This window comes from Diachasmimorpha longicaudata, chromosome 12, assembly GCF_034640455.1.
Source record: "Diachasmimorpha longicaudata isolate KC_UGA_2023 chromosome 12, iyDiaLong2, whole genome shotgun sequence".
NCBI classification, from domain to species: Eukaryota; Metazoa; Arthropoda; class Insecta; order Hymenoptera; family Braconidae; genus Diachasmimorpha; species Diachasmimorpha longicaudata.
Window position 1 is genome coordinate 1,390,913 of NC_087236.1, and position 20,717 is coordinate 1,411,629.

A 20,717-nucleotide genomic window follows, 5' to 3' on the forward strand; every position below is an offset into this window, starting at 1 on the left:
ATGAGGACAGATTACAAACTTTTGAAAGTTTTTCGATATCATTTAATTATTCTATAATTATGATTTTTATAGATAATAATCAGCAGTTTTCATTGATTTCCTTGATCTTTATTTATGAACAATCATTATATGTAAAGCATGGGACAAATAATAATAATGCCAACTATGAGGACACCAGAGCGAAACAGTTGGACGGGTACTATGGGGACGTATAAATCACGATTCGAGTACTATGAGGACATCTATTTAATTATGAGTATGGAGACTTCCAATTTGTATCGATTGACTGATTCGATGACAGTTAAAAACATTCTCTGCGATAAAGTATTACATCGCACTAAAGGTACGACAGACATATATGAATAACGATGAGAGGTAATACGAGAAATTTGAATGTGCATACATCACTTTTTTTGTTATCAGGGAATCATAGTCGTTAACTTTTTGATAAGAGAGTTATTATTATCGATTTTCTCATGGTATATTTAACTACGGGACCATACCACTTTCACACGGAGTGCGTACGATTCAATATATTTAATTTGGCACAGGTACTGCTCGGATGAATGCTGAATTGGTGAATTAAAAAATATGATGCAAAATCATTATATTTTAGGCGACCATAGAGCGTTTTCTAGTTGTCAAAGGTCATCTCCTGCAGGTCCTTTTTTAGACTATCGTTGAGCACAAAATCACAATCGTCAAATGCAGATATTTAATGCATCATCAAAAGAATCCAATGCAAATGCATCTATGCCATTCTCATTTTCGAAATGATCTTCAACAGCGATACTAACGTAGTATATTCCCCTCCTTCTGCTAATCATGATCTAGTAGTTACTATGAAGATATTGAGCATGTTACGGTGGCTTTGAGGACCAGGAAATACATGCAATGATTAGTATGAGGACGCCTTCTTTATGTCTATTATGAGGACAGATTACAAACTTTTGAAAGTTTTTCGATATCATTTAATTATTCTATAATTATGATTTTTATAGAGTAAAATTGGAAACTTGAAAAAAATTTATTTCATAATTTGATTATCATTTTAACATGCATTACTTGAATTTTTGCAATTAATTTCATGACCATGGCCTTCGGGTGTTACATATTGCGTATCGATCAAACAAGATATAAAATGAAAAATACTGTGATTTGCGTGAAATTTCTATTTATTTTATCTGGTGAATACGAACATAATTTTCGTACAAATATGAAATGAAGGAGTATTTTCTTACTTAATGAACGAATGTCAACATAAACATATATTAAGCGTAGTAAAAAATGAAAACTAAAAGCATAAAAGTTGTCCTCGGGCTCACCATATACGAATTATAATCAGTGGTTATCACGAAGCCAATTATCACATTGAGGTGAGATCATATGAGAATAACTAGACTATTATATACTTCTGAGTTGTATATAGCTGCATACCTGACTGAAATAGTTTAAAGGGTACTATGAGGAAAATTAATGTATTCTGGTGGGTTCGGGGACTCGACGATCCATGGTCTGGAGGATATGGGGATACTGGTTATATGTTTGTTTTGAGGACATTCTTTAAAGAATGAGATTGAAGCTTTTCGCTAATGAGTAGTTATGATTTCCGTATTTTTCTCGCTGATATCTTCTAGTTTTTGCAATCACTTTCATGACCCTGGGCTCGGTACCATTTCGAGTCAACCATGGATGATATAAAATGAAGAAAATAGTTTACCTGGAAATTTTCTTCATTTTTTGTTATGGGAGTCAGAATAAATTTTTGTACGCATAGGAATATAGAATAAAACAAGATATCTTGTCAAAAAATGAGCAATAAGATCGAGAACTATTTTCAAAAAGGAAAAATTACTACTGAACATACTTAAGTCTTAGAGATTTTCTTCTTTTGGGTATGCAGCCATGTCCTGAGTTGTGGGACGGTTCGTCCTCTCATACAAATATTCGAATCAATAAACTGCTGCATATCTTTCCCGGATGGAACTTTTCCAGCTTCTAATTGGTTTGCGAAGGCTGACAAAACAGTGTTCTTTTCCTCACTAGACCATTGATGTTTTGCTCTCGAAGTACGTGTGTTCACCTCATATGAATTCCCATCTGTTCTGCCCCCGAAAGAATTCGATTCATCGGCGTAATCCCCTTCTGTGTGATCACTCCTTCGATTATATGTTCTACGTGGGATACTGTGCTCATTTTCAACTTCGTCATCTGACTCATTATCCGAGATATCTAGACCTTGTGCTGCATTCAATATTTTCGAGATTTTGACGATGTCGGTTTCTAGAACAGGTTGCCTATAAATATCCTTATGGATCTTTTCAGCATGGCCCATGAAATTTGCCAAATCTGCCACCTGACCGTCTGTCAAGTTCAAGTTTATGCATCTTGTTGCGATATGTTTCCTCAATGTCGTTCCACGCAGTGTCTCGGGCATTTGGGCTCCACATTTCACAGAATACTCACGCATTAAATCACATGCCTGAAGATGACGATGGCGATCTTTATCGGTCGAAGGCAATCCAAATAAATATGAATTGCTCTCTGGAACTCTTGCATCCTTTCTGTGGGCAATCAAGAGGTTCAAGCAGTCCAACATATCAGAATCAAGTAACACCGGAACGCCTCGATTGAGTTTACCCCGGATCTCAAACCTCACGTACTTCCTGGCCAACTTTTTCCCTTCCTCACTTAGACCATTGTATGTTCCTCTGTCTTTAGCATAATCGAGACCACGATAACTTTTGAAGTCCTCAAGATACAATCGCTCGACTTCTCCCGATCGACGACGATTGAAAATTTGGAGCGACAGCAGCGTCATTTTCGAAAGGTCTTCCCAGCTAGTGTACGAAAATTTCTTCGAAAGTTGCTCGAAATGCGCTTTGCGCTCTGTTGTTACATAAGCAAACAGCTTCTTGATATCATCCGTAGTCGGGAGTATCACTTCTTTTCTGCGATTGTTTTGCGTTTGTGTTTCGGTTACTGCACGGTTAATGCTCGTACCGTAATCCTCCTCAAGCAATTTCAAAAAATCTTCAAGTCGTTTTTGCTCGTCCACCCGCTCTTTTTTTATACATTCAGAGCGTAGAATCTCACCGACCTTCTTTAAAAGTGTGCCATATCCTGCAGCAACTGCTGGAGCGTCGAAGATTTTCTTCTCAGGGTCAAATTTTGCTACCACTCGAACAGCGTCCACAGCTGCATCATAAAATCTTGGTTGATAAACGTCACTGAAATTTTCAATACGGTTCTCAATCTTTCGTATTGCAATGAGAAATCGACCCAAAAGACGCAATTTAGCTCGAATCATCTGGAAAAGATGCTGATGAGTTCCATGCTTCTCGCACATTTTATTCGCATACAAGGTAACCAGTTCATCGTATCGTATACTCTTAACGACCTCATCTTCTCTCAAATATGGAAAAATTTTGTTTCGAACATCGACGCTCGCTCGGGAGTGCACTCGAGCAGCAATTTTCTTTCCCTTTACCAATACAATCCGCTGATTCTTCCCATCATGTTTAGCACACTCACGAAAATGATGTCGTACAACAGATTTTGAGTACTGACCCTTGCAGTTAGCACAAACGGTGAAATCTTCTGCCGTCTTTCTCATCTTTGGGGTTGGTCGTCTACAAACGATCAAGGAGCCATCGTTGAAGCGTCTGTCAGAATTAAATACGAAATCACCATTTTTTCTGATAACAGAGATAATTTCCTGTCGTTCTCGTGTTCCTGGTGGTGAGACCATAAATTTTTTCACATCCTCCTGATCTGCATGAACCAAAGTCAAGTGTCTTGCCAATTTCGTTTGGAATTTATGGCAGTAGAGACAAAAATGTTTTTTTGTCCCAGACGATGACACATCTACGTGCAAGTCTCTATCATCTGGAGCAGAGATAGGTGGATTCCCTTGATGTGTTATATTGAGTGGCTCAGGAGGGTGGGATTCTTTTTCTAGTTCTTCCTCTGTCGTGTATTCATCTGAATCTGGTTCTTGATTGTTGTCTTCTTCTGGATTGTAATTATCGGAACTATCGCCATCTTCAGAAATTTCTTCATCGCCATCTTCGGTAATTTCTTCATCTCGAGAATGTATTGTTTCAGTGGCTTCATCTCTTGAATCGCACATGGTGGAATGGAATCGGGGCCTACCAAACACTCCAGGATTGTCGTCATTTTGACCATTATTAACACTTTCATCAGGTATTTCACGATGATGAGCCCTGGAACATTCTTCGCGACGATTACCCTGTACACATTGCTCTGTTTTTCTGAATATGTAATACGGACGCTCAACAACCTCAATCTGGGTGAGCTTTGGCACACCTTTTGTTTTCACTGATTTTTTCAGCGAACCGCAAGGTGTTTTATTACTGTTGTGATATTTCGGAATATTTCCATCGACCCTCATACTGTCAACTTCGACGTTGTTCCTTGATTGTTCAGTTACTACTCCTCCACAATCTTCCACTTCACTAGGAGCTGACTGAGGCCCATAATCATGGAGTAAATCTTCAAGAAACGATTCCGTGACAGTTACATTCTGTGCCACAAATTTCTTACTGAGTAGCTCATCAAAAGTGCTGTTTCTTGCAGGTATTGTCGAGGTTTTTTCGTTGAAATTATGGTCAAGTGGCTCATAAACATCTTTTTCCTTCTTTACCGATAGATTTTCTGCTATGAATGGGACTCGCAGATTTTTCAGCAACTCAGTATCGTTTTCATCGCAGTCTGAGTCTGGAATGATCGTCGTATCTTCATTCTCTTCAATGAATTTTTCATCGTGGTTTCCCACTTGAGACGGAAAATCAGTTGGACTGGTTCCCCCTCGCAAACTGGTACAATCGTTCGCATCAACTGGCTTACAGACATCTTCTTTTTCCTTTCCCGGTATATTTCCTACTCTGGATGGATCTCGTAAATTTTCCAGTAATTTCGTCTTGTTTTCATCTAGGTCCAATTCTGCAACGATTGTCGTCTCTTCATTCTTCTCGATTAATTTATCATCATGATTCCCCACTTGATATGAAAAATCACTCAGACTCATTCTAACTGGTTGACTGGTGCGATCGTTCGTATCATCGACGGAATGCTCTGTAGTCGCTTCCAATTTTATCTTAGAATTAATTTTTACCTGGGAAATAGAAAAACCAGTCATTTTCAAAATTCTGTTTAAAAAGTTCTGACAATGAGTGACAGATGCTACTTACATTTTTCTCTACACTTACATCTGACTCGAGAGTGCTATTGGGCTCATGGCTAGTACTGTGATTAGAAATAATTTCTGGAAGACCTGCGCCAGCTTGAAAATTATCGGGGTTCAATTCCACTGCATCAGAGCGAGCCGCATCATTCAATTCAACAGTGAATGTCTCGCTGAGGATATGCTGACTTTTGTCTACTGACTCCGCCAGCTCCAAATCAGTGCAGCGTCCATAGGAAGAATCCTGAAGTACAACATCCGCAGAAGTTTCTTTCTCAACAGGTGAAGTTCGCTCTTCCAGAGCAGTGTCATCAATCGGATTTTTAGAGGAACTGTTGGGTAGAATTGTGACAGGAGATACGTTATCTGAGGCTGAAACTTGTACTTTAGTAATTTGAAGTTTTTCATCACACTCTGATCTTCCTAATTCACTACCCTCAGCAGTTACATCAAGAGGTAATTGAATGACAGTTGATGCACCACAATACTGTCCATTAAAATCCAATCGTTTTCTGCAGCTTTTCTGATTCTCGTTCGTCATAAATGGCATTGTGCTAGTACCTGACGACTGTTGTACTGGCTTGGAATGATTGTTAAAGCCAACAGAATGACTTTCGGATAAGACAGCAGTAGAAAGTGTTTCTTGAATGCCTGAAATTTGCTTTTTTTGCTCCAAGTTTTCAGTCTGGTCTCCACAGAAAATTTTGAGTGGAACTGCAATAGGAGATGTTTGCTCAGGATGTGAAGAGCCTGCTTGTGACATTGTCAATTTCTCTTCATTCCTCGTCTCCTGGTTTGATGGATCAAATGCTGGTCCAGAAAAATTTAAACGTCTCCTACAGTTCTTGGAATTCAATTGTTTGATTTCTGAACACAAATCCACTGCGCATGTATTATCCAATATTTCGTCTTCCAGCCGTGGTGGTATTTCCTCAATACTGCATTGAGACTGTGACACTCGTGAATTCAATTTTACACTACAACCCATCAAGTTGTATGGGGCTTCTTCTTTGTGATGTACAGAATTAAATCCCTGATCATCTTTGGTACGTTTAGCGTTCATATCGAATTCTCCACTTTTTGGTGATTTTTTTCTTTTTCGGGCGATCTTCGGCTTTGACTTGTTACTCCAATACATCAGGTTGTGTGGGACTCCTTCTTCGGAATTCACAATACTGGATCGATGATCGTCTTTGAGACGCTTGGTGTTCATCTTGAGTTCTCTACTTGTTGGTGAATTTTTTCTTTTTTGACTCTTCGGCTTCGATGCATTATCATTCTGCTCGTTGTTCGATTGAATCTTTGTCAGTTTCAGAAAATGTGATGATTTAGCGAAAAAATCATCTACTCCTTCAAAAACACTCGAGAGAAATGCTTGAGTGCATACACTCTCGTAGTTTTCAGACAAAATCGTTTTATCCACAAATAAGACAGTGTCATCTGAAAATAAGAAACATCTAATGATGATCGAGGTGGTGTGCATGAAAAAATTATCAAAGATCAAATTATCTACTGCTCAAAGGGATGGGATGATTAGAATCTCGTTAATCAGACAAGTCAAATTAGATAACAAGTTGAATTTCAGACTCATTATAAAATCCACGGTAGATTGAGCAGTAATTTATCACTTTTGAAAGAGGGAGAACCGAGCGATTTACCGCGTAAGAATGTAGCACAGACTTGTAGGCAGTTTTCACGTTCAATTCACATTTTTGATAAACTATCGATTTTTGAAAACGTTATTGATAATGCAAAACAATGATTAAATAAGTATGAAATTGTGTAATTCATCGAATTAATTGAAAATTAGTTCGGGGTCAGTGTCCGGGATTAGTCCAAGTCGTCATAATCCGCATTAACCTAATTATATATATTTTGAGATCCGACCCGGAAACCTACGATTTGTATAAAAAACTTTGAGGACATTCCCTGAAACAGCCACATGTCTCCGAACTATACATTATTTCATCTGAATTGTCCTCAAACGCTACTTTATATGTATATATTTTTGACAAATGATTGAGATAATTACCGAGAACCGACTCGATGTCATTATTACCTAACGAGTATCCTTGCATTCTGAATACAGTTTTTGGATTTTCGAAAACATTATCAATAACGGAAAAGAATGATTGAATGGTAATGCAGCTTTGTAAGTCATCGAATTATGAAAAAATCCCTGTCCCTAAAACAGCCCCATGTCCCCAAATAATACATTATTTTATCAGAATTGTCCTCAAACGATGCTTTCCATCAATATATATATACGAGTATGATTCTCGAAAACATTCTTAATAGCGCATGAGATTGATTGAATAGTGATGAAATTGTAGCTCATTGAATTATGATAATTCGCATGAATGATTACTTTTTTCGGGTCATTACAGGTAGTTGTAATGCAGAACTCTGAGAAAAACGAGAAAATTGCTTGGAAACATGGAATCGCTCTTCAATAATACATTACAGGCTAGATGGGATATTTCATTCTCAATAAGTTATCGGCTGGCTCTCCTTCGATCGAAAATTGTTTACAATTTCTGCCATCATTACAGGGCTTGACTTTCTCTGAAATTTTCTGAAATTGGAACGTACCTTTAGTGTTCGTGATTTCTTTACAAGCTTTCACGTATGTGTTTTCCATTAGATTTACGCACTTCCAGATTTCCTTCACTTTCTGAATTTTTCCCTCGAAATTCAATTTAAGGTTCTCCAAAACTGTGTCATCATCTGTAATACATCATCAGATTTGCGAAATTTTAGATAAATTGAAGGAGCTATGAAATCAAATTCAAAATGTTTCAAAAGTACTTACTGGAAATTGCTAGCACACGAGCCGCGTACTTTTTTTTATCTCGATATTTCACCGAACATGTCTTCCCCTTCAAGGAGATATCGTTAATTTTGGTAATGTAAAATATATTATCCGTAAATATCCCGACATTGTAATCTCATTAATTCACTTTTGAATTGCCTGAAATTCAGTGGATATGGACGAGTTGCTGTCTGCAATTGCGAGGTTATGTTTTTTGCCGTTGGATGGGGATTCCCGGAAATACCTCGAATTAAAATTCCCGGAAATATCGTTGGATTGGGATTTTGGGGGATAAATGAAGAGTAAAAAGGAACTTGATGGTAGTTGTTATATGTACTAGAGGATTATGGCAATGATAATGTTGCACTTGGCTGCAGCCAAGGTTTTTAAAATGAAGTTCTCGAATAAAATGTGAACGAAGAATAATGTCCTCAAAGTGTACGCATTTTCGAAAATTATTCTGAGGACAGTGTCCCCATTTGTTATAGTATGTCGTCGAAGTCCTCAAAATCCACATTCATTTGATTATGTCTATTTTGAGGTCAGTCCCTGAAATCTACGATTCATGTAAAAAATTCTCAGGACTGTCCCTAAAACAGCCACATGTCCTCAAACAATACCTTATTCGATCAGAATTGTCCTCAAAAAATACTTTGCATGTATATATATATATATATATATATATATATATATATATATTCTGCCAGGATTGAACTATTGACGTGGAAAGAATTGTGGGTTCATGCCTGAATCTATCTATCAATGTTCAATCACCTATATCGTCAAATTTTGGCGTTCACCTGGATTGTCTTTCAAAATTTTCGTTTCGATCTCCCAAAAAACAAAATATTCTTGTCAGAAGATGAGCCAAGAATATATTTCGACGGATTGTTATTTTGTAAACAAATTGAAACCGTTTTTATTATTTTCGAAAATTTCGAAAGCCAAGCTCATTTTCCCGTGAAAAAAAATCTATGTCAATTATTCATGAAGAAAATGTAGCGTATGTGTGAGCGTTGAAAAAAGATCAAGAAATGCACAATGCTTTCACAAAAGAGTACATTGAATATGTTGGACAACGTAACACGCTATATGCATTATATGAACAATTTATATTGGGAGCTCTAGCGCTGAACAACGTGCTCTTGCGGCCATGGCGTGTATTAGAGTGATCAGGTAACGTTGTGCCTCCGTACGAGCTTATACACACAATCGCATTATTTTTACCCTTTAAATATTAATATCTCAGTATTTATCATGATTATACAAATAAAACCAGTTGTTTAGTGATCCTGAGTTAGCAAAGAATTAGAATGCATCAGTGGACAACAGGGTTAGACATTAGAATTAATAAAAATAAAGAATTTTGTAGTGTGCCTGTTTGCAACAGTGCAGCTTATCGAAGTCCGACAGTGAGTTTTTTTCAATTCCCAGTAAAAAAAATTTTTTGTGAAAATAACTAATAAATTTGGTGAAGAAAAACTAATCGATTTGTAACATCCGTCGAAAATACACATTTTAAACATTTGTCCCGTTATCAACATTTAGAAATCGTGTTTCCCACGTTAGATTATTTGTCTTACGATTATTTGTCAGCTGCATACGAGTGTACTATCTACACGAAGTCACCTTTTGAAATTTATCTCGTTATCAAAACCTAGGAATCATGCTCTCCAGGTTGCATTGTTTACTTTGGGACACATAAAGACCTACTGCATATGAGCAAACTAACTAATCATTTTTCCGTTGAAATATCAGAGGAAATTCGTTGGCAGACTGTGGACTCGAATAGGGTCCTTATCACGTTAAATACACATCCATCCACGCTCTATACGTTCTTTTGGTTCCTTGATAATAAGTTTCGCCTCAAATAAATGGGAAGATTCAGTTTCTTTTCTTTCCAAGCTCTTGATAGAATTTACCTTGTAACAGGAAGCGATAACAACCTTCTTGATAAAATTCCTTTATTTTAGTTTCTTTTTCAATGTTCTATTTACTATTTAAAATTGTGGAAGGAGAAAATGGGACCTCCCTAAACAATTCTCATTGGTACAATGGGGTAGGAAAAGTCCGCCCACATATTCAATGTCTGATGTGGAGGGATTGGCGTTAATCCTGAAGCATCAAGACTAGAGTAGGAAGTAATACAAATCGGGTTCCAAGGTTGGTACCGATTGGGCCCGTAATTCTCTTCATATCTAAGGACACACCCTCAGACCGAGGTTATAAAACCACATCCGCGTGTTTTTCCTCCTCAGTTAAGTAAGAGCAATTAAGCATAGTTGAACCCAGTCGAGGTCAGTTTTGTATTCCGTGGCAAGGGCACATTTCATCCCTTAACTCTTCAAGAAATAATTGGAACTTGAGTATTAATCAATTATCAGTGTGGTAAATTCTTGTGTGTGTGTGTGCAAATTCTTTTGTACACTGTCTTTAACTCCCAGTTTTATATTTCAACATCCAGCGTTAAATCCGAACAACTGTAACGGATTTCAACCAAATCTGTGCGTGAAAAATCTTAGTTTTCTTTAAATATAGAGTCTCTAGAGTCATTTTGTTAACAAGATTTTGTTTTGCGTTTTTATTATATTTTCCACATTTCTCCTACGGTTCTTACCAGGAACCTCGATAAAAATTTCCTTCCTTTAAACTCTCTTTTTGGGATTTAAATTCTTGTTCAAATATATTCTCTTGTTCCCTCTCTATTAACTTGAAGGGACTCTTCAAGTACTTACAAGTTATTAGGAGGAAGAGTTACGTCATTGATTCGAGTCATTGTTTCCATGGTATTTTTGACGTAACAAACGTGGGGGCTCGTCCTAAGTCAAATCTCTCCAATCATCATATTGGGGATAATTCAATTATATTAGTTTTATTGACTTAAAAATTGGAAAATATAGTACAAATAAAAATAATATTAATTTAGACATGTCCGTAAATGTCTGAAAATAACCCATCCGCGCTGTCTACCTCAAGTGAAAATACAAAAAAATTAAGAAGTGGAAAAATTGTACGGAATACTGTTCCACCACCGCGTCCGTATAAACATTATAATAAAACTTTAGATTCAGTCTTTGGTGAATCATTTCGCGTAGAAGTTGAACCTTCTGAATCACACAACATTTTGAGCGATATTTCAGTGGAATCTGAACAAAGCTTTGATGCAGACGTCAATCCACACGAAATGTCAGCATTTAAAAAATTAAATTTAAAAAACAATCAAAATCGGGATCAAACAACAAACCGCGAAATAAATATCCGTGAGACAATGGCTACATTAGGGGTCAATCAATTAAGTTCACTTAAAGATGCGGTTTCCTGTATTCCCCTATTTACAGGGAAACCGGAGGATCTATACGACGTTATTATTGATATTGATGAAACAAGAGAAATGCTTCCCGCCCAAGCGGAAGAAAATTTGACAAAATTAGTTCAAATGAAATACTTGAGCCAATCCGTTAAAGACTCATTGAGTGGCAAAAGATATACAAAAATTAACGATTTGATTCGGGATTTGAAAACCATTTATACACCCATAAAAACGGAATTTCAATTAGAAGGAGAGTTAGGATCACTATTCCAAAAAAATACAGATTCGATAATGGTATTCGCGAATAAGTTGAGATAAAAAGGCCGCGAAATCGTCGAACTCTTTAAAACAAAAAATCCGGACCACAACGATGATCAACTTAAATATTATAAAGATAGAGTCGATGAGAACATTAAACAATGTTTTTTACAAGGGTTAAAACCGGAAATCGCCCAGCGCATGCCACCGTGCGCAACAATGAATGAGGCATACGACTTGGCAATCGAGATCGAGCGCAAATTAGTCCCGAGAAATGAATTAAGGGGAGAAAACAACAGAAATCATGAATTTAAAAAACCCACAATTCCTGAAAAACCGGTTCAATTTATTAAAAATAATGCTGAAATCAAAAATAAAAGTTTTAATCCGAGTCATAAACAAAAATCGTTTAGTCCGAATCAAATCAATAATCAAAGAAATATTAATCAAAATTTGAATAATGGAAATAATTATGGAATAAATCAACATAATTTCCAATCAAGTACTTGTCAACTTTGCAATAAATGAGGTCACTCCGCACAAACGTGTTTCACTCGTAATAAAAACCAAAATTCAAACAATATGACTTGCCAAATTTGCCAAAAAAATAATCACACAGCAAAAACGTGCTTTTTATTGAATAAAAATTCAGAAGTAAATAGAATAAAATGTCAATTATGCGACAATTTTGGACATAATGTAAATAAATCCAGTGGCGGCTCGAGTCGTTCGAAATTCAGGAATAAAAATCAAGTAACATGTCATTATTGTAATGAAGAAGGGCACATTATGTCGAACTGTCAAGCTTTAGCCCAAATAAAACCGGGAAACCAAAAATCGTCTTTCCAATCGGGCGCGAGGAAAGATGTGGAAACTTAGCGTCCAGTAATAAGTGTTCAGGAAGCGGAGTCAGAAGACGACTCCCAGTAATTTCCGTAAAATTTAAAAATAACGAGGATATACCGTTCATTAGGATCGGATATAATGATAACAACGATAAAATTGAATTAATGCTTGATTCGGGAGCCTCACCGAATCTGATAAAAAATAAATACATGGAAAAAGAGATAAACATTGATAAATCAAATATAATTGAATTACACGGAATTTCCGAAATTCCGGTATTAACTCTCGGGAGTATGAAAATGGGAATGAATGGAGGTTTTGGGAAAAATCACGTTATTTCACGTAGTCCCAGACAATATACATATTCCATACGGAGGATTATTGGGATCTAATTTTTTTCAAACTACAGGAGCAAAAATTGACTTTGCGAATAGAATATTACAAGTAAATGGAAAAAAATATCCATTCGAAGAAAATGATAAGATTGAACCTGATGTCAAGTATATAGCTCCGCGTAGCGAGTCTGCGTTTTTCATTAAAGTAAAAAAAAATGAAATTAGAGAAGGCTACATACCACGTTTGAAAATTAGTAAAGGAATTTACGCAGGCGACGGTTTAGTGCGAAATATAAATGGTCGCTCATACATGCGTATCTATAACACCACGTATGAAGAAGTTGGAGTAAAAATACCCACTTTACGTGAGTGTGAAAAAATACGAGAACCCTATGATCAAGAACAGGTGAATAATATGGGTAATAAAAACATCCCTGATAACATAAAAAATTGTAAATCACATAGAAAAAGTGGAAATTAAGGATCGATTCGATCAAATAACAAAATTATTAAGACTCGATCATCTCACTGATAAAGAAAGGAAACATGTAGAGCATTTAATTAAAAAATATTCAGATCGTTTTCACATACCTGGTGAACCACTAGGCTCAACTAAAGTTTACCAGCATAAAATCCCTATTAAAGTTGATATTCCTATATCATCTAAACAATATCGTTTACCTCATTCTCCTAAACAAGAGGTTGAAAAACAAATTGAACAATTGTTTGAAACAGGAATGATTAAAAAATCCGAATCTCCATACAACAGTCTTGTTTGGGTAGTTCCGAAGAAACCCGATTCAAAGGGTAACAAAAAATGGCGAATAGTAATTGACTTTAGACAATTAAATGAAAAAACAGTTACTGATGCTTACCCACTTCCTAATATCACAGACATTCTTGATCAATTCTTGATCAATTGGGAGGATCTATGTATTTTTCAATTTTTGATCTGGCATCCGGATACCATCAAATTGGGATGGATCCAAAGGATAGTCATAAAACTGCATTCTCAACACCTAAAGGTCATTGGGAATTTAACTGAATGCCTTTTGGGTTGAAAAATGCTCCAGCAACATTCCAAAGGTTAATGGATGCGATGTTGTCTGGTCTACAAGGTACGTCAATGGTTGTTTACCTTGACGATATCATTGTGTTTGCGAAAAGTCTTAAAGAACATGAGGAACGTATAACAGATCTCATGCAACGTTTAAGGAAAGCAAATCTACAATTACAACCGGACAAATGTGAATTTTTGCGTCCGGAAGTAACTTATTTGGGTCATATAATTAGCAGGGAAGGGTTAAAACCTGACCCTTCTAAATTAACAGCCGTTAGAGATTTTCCAATTCCAAAAAAGCAAATTTATTATAGACGTTTTATTAAATTTTTTTCGAAAATAGCAAAACCTTTAACTCGTTTACTCGAAAATGATGTAGAATTTGTTTGGTCTCTAGAAGCTAACGCAGCGTTTAAGACACTAAAAGAAGCTTTATGTACAGCTCCTATTTTACAATATCCTGATTTTGCTAAACCTTTTATAATAATAACTGACGCATCAGGCATTGCCATTGCCGCAGTTCTTTCTCAAGGAGAAGTAGGTAAAGATAAGCCTATTGCTTATTATTCTCGAGTTTTAAGGGGCGCAGAATCACATTATGAAACCTATGAAAAAGAAGCTCTAGCAATAATTGAAGGAGTGAAAAATTTCAGACCCTATGTTTATGGGCAAAAATTCACGGTAGTTACGGATCATAAACCATTAGTTTGGTTTAGATCTGCAAAAGAAGCTAATACTCGCATTTTAAAATGGAGATTGAAATTGGCTGAATATGATTATGATATACAATACAAACTGGGAAAAATAAATTTAAATGCTGACGCGTTATCGCGTAATCCTGTTGAACCGGTAAATGTAACTACTCGTGCACAATCAAGGAGGATTGAAGAGCCTCTTGATCCTGAATTACAAGAAATTCTTGATATTCTTAATGAATCGAACGATGGAAGTTCGTTAAATAATAATGCATGCAATAAAATCCCAATTAAAAAGAATAAAAATTCGAAAATTGAGGAATTAAAAATGCCACTGGGTTTTTCAAAACCAAAAAGAAAAAGAGGCAGACCGCCAAAGCAAGCAATTAAGACTAATGGCAAAATTGGTAATAAAAAAAAGGAAAATGATGAAGAAAAATTGGATAACTCATCTCTCGTTGATAGTGAAGATAGTGATGATTCAGGACGAGATTCGGATGATTCAATGTTTGATCATTCCAAAAAGGAATCCGTCATCACATCTTCAAAAGATTTAATTACTTATCGTAAAGATAATGTATTATACTTCCTCTCGGATGAGGGTGAACCTCTGGCTGATGGTTCAAAAGAATTCAAAAAATTGGATAAATTACCTTTTATTAAAGCCACAAGTTTGGGTGGCATTTATAAACAAAAGATTGGAAAACAATTTCATTTTGCCTCAATTATTAAAGGATCAAGTGGGGAATCCAATCTCACTGTGCACAAGTATTTAACAGATAGTTTGAATAACTTGAGAGAAATGTTGATTAAAAATATAATTCATTCAATTTCAATTTCATACTCAAGTTTTGTTGCAAACATTCCTTGGTCAGAAATTTCAATTTTAATCGAAGAAATTTTTAAAAATGAAAAAATTAAATTCATTATTTGTTTAGGAACTCGCAAAGACGTGCCTATTGAAAAAAGAGATACAATTTTTTTTGAGAGTCACTGCTCTCCTATAGGGGGACACAAGGGTGTATCTAAAACCTATAGTAGAATCAAACAAGATTACTATTGGGAAAATATGAAAAGAGATATTCAGTGTAGAATTCAACAATGTGCAGAATGCCAATTAAAAAAATTAGTTCGCGTAAAAACGAAGCAATCGATGCTTATTACAGACACACTGGGTTCGGTTTTTGAAAAAATTGCTATGGATATTGTCGGTCCTTTACAAAAAACCACTAATAATAATGAATTCATTCTAACAATCCAAGACCAATTATCGAAATTTTCATTGGCAATTCCGTTAGAAAATCAAAAAGCAGAAACGGTAGGAGATGCTTTCATTAAGCGGTTCATTTGTTTCTTCGGTTCTCCAAAGGTATGTCTAACCGATCAAGGTCGAAATTTTATTAGTGCCATGATGCAAAGAATCAATAAAAGATTCAAAATAAAAAAACTATAGACAACAGCGTTTCATCCACAATCGAATGGATCGCTAGGACGTTCACACCATGTACTGGGTGAATATTTACAGCAATATGCCAATAAGGATTCAGAATGGGATCAATGGATTGATCTTGCAATGTTATCCTACAATACTTGTGTTCATGAAGGCACAAAGTTCACACCATATGAATTGGTATTTGGTAAAAGTGCACGGCTTCCATCAGAAGAACCGTTACATGATTTAGAGAAATTGCCTACATATGATAATTATATTGAGAATCTTGTTAAACGATTAATTGAAACACGTAAACTGGCTCACGAAAATTTAGTAAATTCAAAATATCGATCAAAACATTATTATGATCAAAAGATCAACCCCGTCAATTTTCAAGTGGGAAATAATGTCTTTTTGTTGAGTGGACCTAAACCAGGTAAACTGGGAGATCAGTATGATGGTCCCTTTCAAATTCTAGAAGTCCTTCCAGATGGAAATATAAAGATTTTATACAAAAATAAACCTAAAGTAGTTCTTCCAAATAGGTGAAAAATTAGTAAAATTTTGGAAATTAAAAAACTGTTACATCCGTCGAAATAAATTCTTTAAATTCTTTCTAAACAATTAAGAGTAGAAATTGCTCAAACAGGGTTCATTTATTGGGAAGACCCAAAGACCAGCCCAAATAATAAATGTTAGTGAAAATTTTCCAGACGGATTTTTCTTCGGAAAATCCGTCGTAAAAAGTAATAAAGTTGGGTCTGTCATACTGAAGGCATCTGGAGTGCATGCCCAGTTTATTTCCCTCATTTTAAAATTTAAACTTACCGTGTCAAATGGGACAAATGCATTAAGGGAACTTAAGCCCTTTCCGTTTATTACTTATTTTAGCGTGGGGTCTGTTTGCTGTTAAGGCCCAGACTCTTGTAAAACCGAATTCGAGTTTCCGTCCCATTACAGATTTTATGGAGGTTCTATGAGTTCTCTTCGTAACGAGAAGTCAGAAATCCCTTTTTGACAATTTTTAAATGTTTAAAAAAATATTCTTGTAACTTAATAATTTTGTTATAGAATAATTACAATGTTTTCTACGATCATGACAATATAAAAAACTCGTTGTTAGAACAATCCTAATTCATCTCGAATTGAAAAATAATTCGAAAGAAGATTTTATAAAATCTGAGTTACTAATCTTATTATAAACCGAATCGAAAAATTATTTCAACATTTCTTTTTATCTTAAATAGTTTTAATTTTAAATTGTTAATTTTAAATTGTTAATATTTAACCTATCTAATTATTATTTATTTTAAAGAGAATTGTGGAGGGAGAAAATGGGACCTCCCGAAACAATTCTCATTTGCGGTCGAGAGAGGGGAAGTCCGCCCACACTCTCGACACCTCAATATAGAGGGGTTGGAGTTAACCCTGAAACATTGAGACTATAGAGTAGGGAAGGAAAATTCGGGCCCAAGGTCATCAAACATTGGTCCTTTGATTTTTCTTTCCATACTTCTGAGGACACACACTCAGGCAAGGAACAAAAACTGTTTGCACGCCGTTTTCTTCCGCAGTGTGTATTCCTCCGTTTCGTTTAACTAATTTTCAAGTTAGTATTTTCTTGCAGTCCTCCGTAACTATTTCTGTTTCTGTCTTTCAAGACATTTATAAGTCGTTCGTGACTTCGATTCCAATTTTATATTATTCAATTCTTTTAAGATTTTTCTCTTGTTTTAGAATTACAATAGATCCGTATATATACATATATATATAGCGCGGGAACTATAATCTTTGTAACCTACCAAGTAAGTGGAAATAGTGGTTAATTGAATTGTGTGGGAAAAAGGGTCTGAAGAGAAGCAGAGACACATCCCTCGTAAGTTTTTGTTTAAATATTTCTGTGTGTTTTACTTTTAAAATATAGACTCTTCGGAGTCAGTTAAATTAAAATCCTCGACAATTTGTTTTTATTTTAATCCCTATCCAGTGGGTTGGTTTTAATATTTGGGAAATTCCAGTTGAACTATTAAATAGCTATGTCATTTCGGTTAATTTTGACATAACAAAACAAAATAAAAAGAAACCTAAAAACCAAATAGAATGGACTCTAATGATTCAGATTCAGATTATAAACCATAACTTCTTTTGTTGATTTAAAGACATTAAAATTTTTTTTTTTCTTCCAATTAATTTTCTTTTCCTCTCTGCTTACAGATTATGATTATCTTTAGAATTTTGATACTAACAGTGTTATGGAACTGTGTGTCTGCAATAATCGGTTACGATTGTGGTTCGAATACATTAAATATTACAACAATTTCACTACTTGATGTTGATAATTGTGAAATTGAGGACGAAGAATCGGTCACGTCCCAAACAAATATTATCGTTATACAAACGAATAAATATACACATACAAAAATAATTCGATGTAAAATTGAAATAAGTCGCTCAATACACTATTGTGGCATGAACTCCTCTGTCTCAATAGTGAATAATGCATATATGGAATATATTTATCCATTTTCGCATGAACAATGCCAGATTGCCCATGATCATGGCACCCTACAGATAGGGAATGCATTGATTGATAGACTTCAATTCAATGCAACAACAACTCGAAGTATTACTCTAGCTGGTAAAGCAACAAATTCCGGGTCTTGTCATGGGACTGATTATTCAGATCCCTTTGATTCATACGAGAATGTTGTTGTAATGGGTGTAGTCCGAATCTCTCTAAGATCACATACCGCAAGGGTAGGAGTAGATAATAACAGAATTTATCTACCCTCAGGATATTCTTATAATTTGAGAGATGGAACAGGTATCGATCCTGAAAGGGGTTATACATTTTGGGAACCCTTGCCTAGAACACCTTGGTGTAATAAACACTTTTTCAGTTTAGTTTTTCAGGGCTTAGCCCCCAAGACTGTCACTAAGAACGATATTTTGTATACAGTTCAATTAAAAGATACTAGCTTCACTTTATCCAAACAAGGTACAGATTATGCCTGTGGTATAAGGTTAGTCATAACAGAACATCCTAAACTTTTTATAATTGAATCAAATAATACTGAACCATTAAATCAAAATATTGCGATAGATTTTACTACAGATAATATGGACTTATTCATGTACGTAAATGCTAAATTCATTTACGTTGAAAGATTTATTAGAACTCAGATGAACAATTTGTATCTAGACGTAATGCACCACCACTGTAACTTGGAACGGGAAGTTTTGAAAAACAGTTTAGCCATTGCCTCCATTGTGCCAGATGAATTTGTATATGGATACATGAAAGGTCCAGGTTACATGGCGGTAGTAGCAGGCGAAGTTATACACATCATTGAATGTATTCCTGAAGAAGTAAAAATAAGAAAAACGAATGAATGTTATAATCGTTGACCAATAATGCAAGGAACTGAAACCGCGTATTTAACACCACGAACACATATCGTAGTAACACAGGCAACACAGATTCCATGTAATTCACCATTACTACAATACTACCGTTTGGGTAGCACATGGTTCAAGAGGCTGCCGCAACCAGTTGAAACTCTTCCTCCTGCTGAAATCAAACCACATGCAAAAATCACGTGGAAGTATCACAATCCACAACATTTGGCAACCAGTGGAATTTACACCGAATCGGATCTCGAGAAAATGCGAGATAGAATTATGTTTCCAATGGAAAACACAGCAGTGCTGAACAAAATCGCACTGAGGGTATCAGGAAATGGAACACAATATGCCTCACCCTCAATGTTTAATCTATTCGATGAAAATGCGTTAGAAAAGCTAGCAGAAAATGCGTGGGAAAGAACGTGGGGTCGTTTTATTAAGTTTGGCTCAATAAGCGCAGGTTTTCATGGAATTTTCATGGTCATCAGGATATGCAAACTCCTGGTGGACACAATCATCCATGGATATACTCTTCATTTGGTTTACGGATGGTCCATTCATTTACTAGGAGCAATTTGGGACTCCGTTACACACCTTCTTTGACACCTGGCAAGATCTCAGCGAAATTATACACGTGCTAAAGATCGTGATATCGAACTAGCAAAAATTCCATCCGCGTCAGCCGAATTGACAGATCCAATTTATCCACAATGTGAACTCACAACTGAAGAGTCAGGACAGGAAACCCTTACAAAAGACAATTTCGTTTAAAAAAAAAAAAAAAAAAAAAATCCCATCACTGCGTTGCTCACATTACTCCATTCTAATTACAGATTTTCTACGGTGGATATAAAAGTTCACCCCATTAACACTTTAAAACCGCAAACTGATCAGATTATAATGGGAGAAATTCGTGCTCGTCTGCGCATTCAAACACTGGAAAATGCGGCCAGGCCAATGGTAGCTACCGTGGAAACCACAAAAACCGTTGCAGTGACAGCAAAAACCGCCGTAACAGTAGCCGAAACAACAGCAGAAATAGCCAAGGAGGCGGCTAAAACCACAATAGAAACAGCGGAAGCAGCCGCAGAGACAACTACAAAAAAAAACTCGTTGTACTCCGGGAGTGCAGGCAGAAGTGAAAACTTGAACTTATGGCGCGTTGGGCACTTTTTTGGGTGAGCATTTTTAGGTGCGCTCACGACATGAGAAATTGCATATAAAAAATCAAGTTTATCAAAGCAATGTGGGCACTTTTTGAATGGACATAAAGTATAATAATATAGAAACTATATTCGAAGGAAGTGGTTTTATTTAAATGAGTAAATAGTAAATACAAAATTTATCAATTCTCATCC

The 20,717-nt window shown here is 35.8% G+C and overlaps 1 protein-coding gene across 3 annotated transcripts; it reads right to left on the reverse strand.

The window, feature by feature from the left end:
• Window positions 1-305: 305 nt before the first annotated feature.
• On the reverse strand, window positions 306-8,211 carry LOC135167959 (uncharacterized). Of its 3 annotated transcripts, XM_064131698.1 has the most exons (5): window positions 8,019-8,211; window positions 7,799-7,933; window positions 5,214-6,646; window positions 1,868-5,137; window positions 306-1,720 (listed from the first exon to the last, which is right to left on the reverse strand). In XM_064131698.1, exons 2-4 carry the CDS (start codon window positions 7,845-7,847, stop codon window positions 1,868-1,870), a joined length of 4,752 nt encoding a protein of 1,583 aa, XP_063987768.1. In that variant the 5' UTR covers window positions 7,848-7,933; window positions 8,019-8,211; the 3' UTR covers window positions 306-1,720. The 3 variants fall into 3 exon arrangements, with proteins under 3 accessions (XP_063987768.1, XP_063987770.1, XP_063987767.1); XM_064131700.1 differs by having other exon boundaries at window positions 306-5,137; window positions 5,232-6,646; XM_064131697.1 differs by having other exon boundaries at window positions 306-5,137.
• Window positions 8,212-20,717: the final 12,506 nt, after the last annotated feature.